The sequence below is a fragment of the Sinocyclocheilus rhinocerous genome, unplaced genomic scaffold, assembly GCF_001515625.1.
Source record: "Sinocyclocheilus rhinocerous isolate Xijiao unplaced genomic scaffold, SAMN03320098_v1.1 scaffold3477, whole genome shotgun sequence".
Taxonomy (NCBI): Eukaryota; Metazoa; Chordata; class Actinopteri; order Cypriniformes; family Cyprinidae; genus Sinocyclocheilus; species Sinocyclocheilus rhinocerous.
In genome coordinates, this window is record NW_015667279.1 from 238,778 (window position 1) to 244,191 (window position 5,414).

Consider the following 5,414-nt stretch of genomic DNA (forward strand, 5'->3'; position numbering starts at 1 on the left):
GTAGTTGCTTAACACTAACAATAAACCTCGGCAAACATGCAAAACTTTAACGTGACTTTCATTATACCAAAACCACGTATTGAACTCTTGATTCGGCGCCAGAAATGTCATCTGAACCGATTCATTTATTACTTCCTCGTGATCGCGCGCATTTGGCCACCAACCCATTAAACCGACAAAACGGTGCAAATGTGTCCACTATCCTTACCTTTAACTTACACGTTTTAACACACCCATATGATTTTCCACAGCAAGAGGGCATTCTTAGATGGTTAATCGTGTTTTTGTACCACTACCAGTCGGGTTGTAGAGGGAGCTCTCTACAGTTTTTATCCCTTCAGTCGTTTATTGCTTGAGGTTGGTCTTTCAATAAGAGTGAGCGGTCGCACCGAGACCGACGACCGCGGCGATTCAGAGGTGTTTTCAGGCGATAAACAACGGGATTCTGGAAGTGCACGGCGGCGAGGCTCGGTCTTATCGAAAATGGCCATCGGTGTCATTTAGCAACGACATCTTCCTCGTTTGGTTTTAATCTGCGCAATACGCTAGCATCGGCGGCAGAACGAATGCTAAACCGCCAAAAACGCATTTAAATGTTTATATATTTACATTTAAACTTATCATTTTGGACTCCGGGAGTGAAAAAGACCAAAGGGCGAACACAGGCCGCGGTGATGGGACTTTATTATCGCCGAACCGGGTCAATGTTTCATCGACTCGGGTTTGAATTTAACTGCTCGAGGAGGGGCGCGAACACGGCGATAGGCGCGAGCTAAAATGTATTTTACGGCTTGAAATCGCACATATGCCGCTTAAAACCCCGCGAATTTGACGTTAGTGAATTTAAATGCTTGTTTTACACTGTTTGGGTGTGGCAGAACTGGAAATTGGTTAACTTTGAGAAGCATATTAGCTGGTTGGCTAAGTGCGCGTGCAGAAACGGCGGGTTTCTAAAGACAGGAAACAAAGAGAAGAAACAGAAAATGGACGCCTGGCCTAAAGATTGAATCAAACATCCTGTCGTTAAATAATAGCATCTTGGTGAAATGCTGTCTGATATAGTTTCAATAATGCTTAGTAATCGGGCTGAAGCCCGAACTTCTGGGTTATAAATGTTTTTTGCTAAATTTTCGATAACGATAGAGGGAGACAAACACCCCCCGCCAGCCGCCTGGACTGGGAGCCCCATCGTGACACCTAGAGGCCGATTAAAGCTCCTGCAAAACTCCCCCCTTTCGGAAAAGTAGTGCTGTTTTACCTGCGTTTGGTGATTTACTCTCGCGTTGAATTCGACAGAAAGCCCAGGGTTTGTTCTTCCTTCAGTACGAGACGGAGTAAAATTGCGTCCTTCACCTCCAGCGGTTTTAATCCTCTCCCGCTTTTGCAGAGTAGGCTCCGCACAAAATGGCGGCCCTTAGCGGCTGTTGCGCATGCGCGCCACGCAGGGGGGCGGTGGCGTGGGGGAGGGCTGTAAACACAAGCAGTGTGCGGATTGGCCGTGTGGGGCGCTACTTTTGAATTACGGATGTGGGCTTTTCTTTTTCTTTTTTTTCTTTTAAGAAAAGCGTTGAGTAAAATGTCTATGTATAATATTATGTTAAACATTGCAGCTGATTCTCTTATCACAATATTAGAAGATAATATGATAGTTTAACAGCCCAAATTAGAAATATAAGAGGGAATGATAGTGTGAGAGCCTGTTTTATATATATATATATATATATGTATGTGCGTGTGATTTTACATCTTTTTTCTCTAAACTTATTTTTAAAAATCTGTAGGCTATCATCAAAAAAAACCTTATGAAAATATCATGTAGGAACCTATACAGTCTATGGTAGGAACCCTGTTTTAAACAATAAACTATTGAAACCTAGTCTCTGTTATGTAATACTATTTTTTTCCTTGATAATGACTGTTTGAGCATGCATGTATTAAAGTGTAAATGCTCCAATTATGTAATTCCTTTATTTTTCAATTTTCTTAGTGACAAAGTACAAATAACAGGTATCAAATTTGTTAATAAATAAGTCACCCAAGTTTTAGAGTCCATAATTTTAATAGTTTCCTTTACAGTTGATGTCAGCAATATCCTTGTCAGACAATATACATATTTAGAGTAAATAAAAAAAATCAAAAGTAAATCACTTCTTTAATGCTGCACAATCTGTAGATAATAATGAAAAATATATTTAAATCTGTTCTGCAGTTTGCAATCCTAAACCGCAGAGTGTTGAGTTTTAAATAAAGTCATTCTCATTCTCATTCTCTTGCTCCCCATACTACTTTGAGGCACTTATACACTGAAGAGGCGTTCTTTGTCATATTTAAGTCTGGAACAGATTGAACTTAATGTTATGTAAAAATGAACGAACCTTCTCTGGTTCCAACTCAGAACCTTTCTGTCTAGCAGCACTGGAGAAATGCTCTGAGTCAAACATGATCTATGGCCATTCTACAGATCACGAGCGTGGAAAGGTTGTCGGAACCTCTTGCAAAAGGCAATATTCACCACAGTTTACAGCTTTCACTCATAATAATGATGACATCTTCAAATATGAATAAAAAATAAACAGCTTCACCACTTTTACAGCAGATATTACAATGCCAGTGGCTTAAACGTGAAGTGAATGGTGAATCAAATCAGATCTGTATTGGCTATTGAGCATTTAAACATTTAAACTAAATTACAACACAAAACATGTACACTTCCAATGGAATATAGATATATATTCTGTATCAATAAAGCAAATGACAGTATGGAATGGCACTGTTACTATGGCAACAAGGCCCCTATGAAAGTTTGGGATTAATAAGGAAATACTTTCCAAGATCCCCATACGTTTCGAGGTGGAGACCCCCTCAGCCACCAACATACATTCTCCAATCATTATGTACACACACATAAGCACTCTTAACAAAGTGGACAATCAGATTCTCTATGTACTCTGCAGGTAGTCACTGCCTTACTTGCACCAATAAAGTGAAAACCACACTTTATCTCCCATCGCTTGTTTTGCTGATCAGGGTCCAGCTTCATTCCATGAATCATGAAGGCAACACCACTGGGCTGAATCTTAAGGCAGCAAAACATTCTTTATAAACCCATTCCCACTATGTATCTTACCTCATCACTTTACAGTAGTTCATCTTAGGCCATATCCAAAATATTAAGAGCATACAGGCTGACATACAAGACCTCTTGTCCAATGATTGTATAACATCCGTCCACGTCTTTGAGGACAATGCTGATTTGTGTCATTAAAACTGTTTGATAGTTTTTTTAATAGTGTGCATTTAAAGTTTGTAATTGGCATGATCATGACGGTGAGGATACTGAGACGCAAGTACAAGTATCGGTCAGTTGATTGTGTTAGAAAGCTGTACTGGTCATGCTGCCGGGCGCAAACAGCCGGGACATTCCATCTTGTGAGGACTCAAGGTGTCGATGGGCTATCTTCCCCTCCTCACCTGCAATTAAAACAAATGAAACGCAAATAAGAGACATTGTCCTACCCTCTAAAGTCTCAATACCTTTCGACCAATTCATTTTTATGCATTTAATTTAAAATAAATACTAAATGTAATCATGAATTACTATATTTTTCTTCTTCATTTTGTTTTTAAAATGTTTTTTTTTTACAGACTACAATTCTTTTTTTGACAGATTAAATTTTTTTCAGCTGAAAATAAGTACAAAGTTGTACATTCATTATAAAAATCTCGTAAATTTCCCTGTCTATTACTGCCTGGAAATTCATTTTTAAATTCTCTGATCTTTGCAAGTTTTCCATGAACACAGTTGGAACACATTTGCAGTAGGAGCTGCACGATTCTGGATAAATTGAGAATCCCGATTTTTTTTGTCTCAAATAGAGATCACGATTCTCCCACGATTCTGAACTAAACAAAATAATGTGTGGCAAAATATGATTGCTGCAGTCTATTTAAACGTGTTTAATTAATTTGAATGAAGCATTAAACATTTTAATATACACTACCAGTCAAAAGATTGACACAAACGTTAGGTGGCAGTTACTTTCAAACGCGGATTTGCTCTATTTTGGTCGTACTACCATAGACATCAATGTTTATATTGGAATTGTAAACTTTCATCCCAGTATTTCTGTGATAATATGAATGACTGTACGACAGAAATAATACTGTGTAGTTGAAAAGACTGTTTGTGAAGCTGTTTCTTAACCAAACATGTTAACTGCTCTCTGTGTCAGCGGCAGTGCGAACGCGGATTTGAATGATCCGGTAAGACTTTGTCAAAGGTTTAATAGACACGGGAGAATCGTTGTCATTTAGAAATGAGATTGTGTGGTTGTCGGAATTGAGATCACGATCTTTTAACGATTAATCGTGCAGCTCTAATTTGCAGCAGATACATTCTTTCACTTTCATTACCGATCTTTCCTTCATGGGTCCATTTCCTGTTGTTTAGTCCACTGCTTACCTAGCACAAGCAGAGCTTGTTTGGCAGCATCCCTCACATCCTCCTTATCTGTCCGGCACAGATATACCAGCTGCTCGATGCTCTCTTTGGCCTGTGATGCACAAACACAGACATCAGGGCACTTTACTTACAATCCTCCACCAACACCGAGGTGTGATGCTGCATACAATCTGATTCCCACACTCAGATTACTAGAGCACATCTAACCACCAGGCTCTTGATGTTATGCAAGCATATATACGTATATATATACACAGTGTCGGAAAAAATAAATGTTGATTGAGTGGTGCTGGGTTATTGCGGAGAGATGTTTATACATGCATGAACTGACCTTCAGACATGCGAGTGCTTTACATCCACACACACGCGTCTCAACACTTTCATCCTCCAGCAACTCTAGACAGCTCACCAGCGCCTGAGACAGAACAGTAATGAGAGACACTGAGTGGATCAAATCAAAATCCTTTCTGAATAACAAAGCATTACAACTTCACTTTGCACTTAATAGTCACGATTAGGGATGCGCCAATATTAAAGGGATAGTTCACCCAAAAATGAAAATTTGATGTTTATCTGCTTACCCCCAGGGCATCCAAGATGTAGGTGACTTTGTTTCTTCAGTAGAACAGAAACGAAGATTTTTTAACACAAACCGTTGCAGTCTGTCAGTCTTATAATGGAGGTGAATGGGAATCACGGCTTTGAGAGTAAAAAAAAAACATACACAAACAAAACCAAATCAAAGCCTGCGGCTCGTGACGATACATTGAGGTCTTAAGACACGAAACGATCGGTCTGTGCAAGAAACTGAACAGTATTTATATCGTTTTTTTACCTCTGATTCATGCAATGTGCGAACTGTTCGAACTGTCCTGAGCGGCGGCGCGTCCTCCTGAGTGCGTTCTCAACAGCAGGCGCATGAGGCGTCTTCTTCTTCTTCTTGCTTTACGGC

General features: G+C 39.6%; 2 protein-coding genes across 4 annotated transcripts in view; both read right to left on the reverse strand.

Moving 5' to 3' along the window:
- LOC107733558 (transcriptional repressor CTCF-like) overlaps positions 1-1,548 on the reverse strand; it is an 8,067-nt gene extending 6,519 nt beyond the window's left edge. For both annotated transcript variants that reach the window (XM_016545225.1, XM_016545224.1), the window contains exon 1: positions 1,259-1,548. The gene's annotated coding sequence lies outside the window, so the exon portion shown is untranslated. The remainder of the gene's footprint in view (positions 1-1,258) is intronic.
- Positions 1,549-2,053: 505 nt separating this feature from the next.
- The window catches only part of LOC107733557 (protein FAM65A-like), a 37,653-nt gene continuing 34,292 nt past the window's right edge, over positions 2,054-5,414 (reverse strand). For both annotated transcript variants that reach the window (XM_016545223.1, XM_016545222.1), the window contains 3 exons: positions 4,794-4,877; positions 4,463-4,553; positions 2,054-3,471 (listed from right to left, as the gene is read on the reverse strand). In XM_016545223.1, the coding sequence (XP_016400709.1) occupies positions 3,374-3,471; positions 4,463-4,553; positions 4,794-4,877 (273 nt within the window). In that variant the 3' untranslated portion in view covers positions 2,054-3,373. The remainder of the gene's footprint in view (positions 3,472-4,462; positions 4,554-4,793; positions 4,878-5,414) is intronic.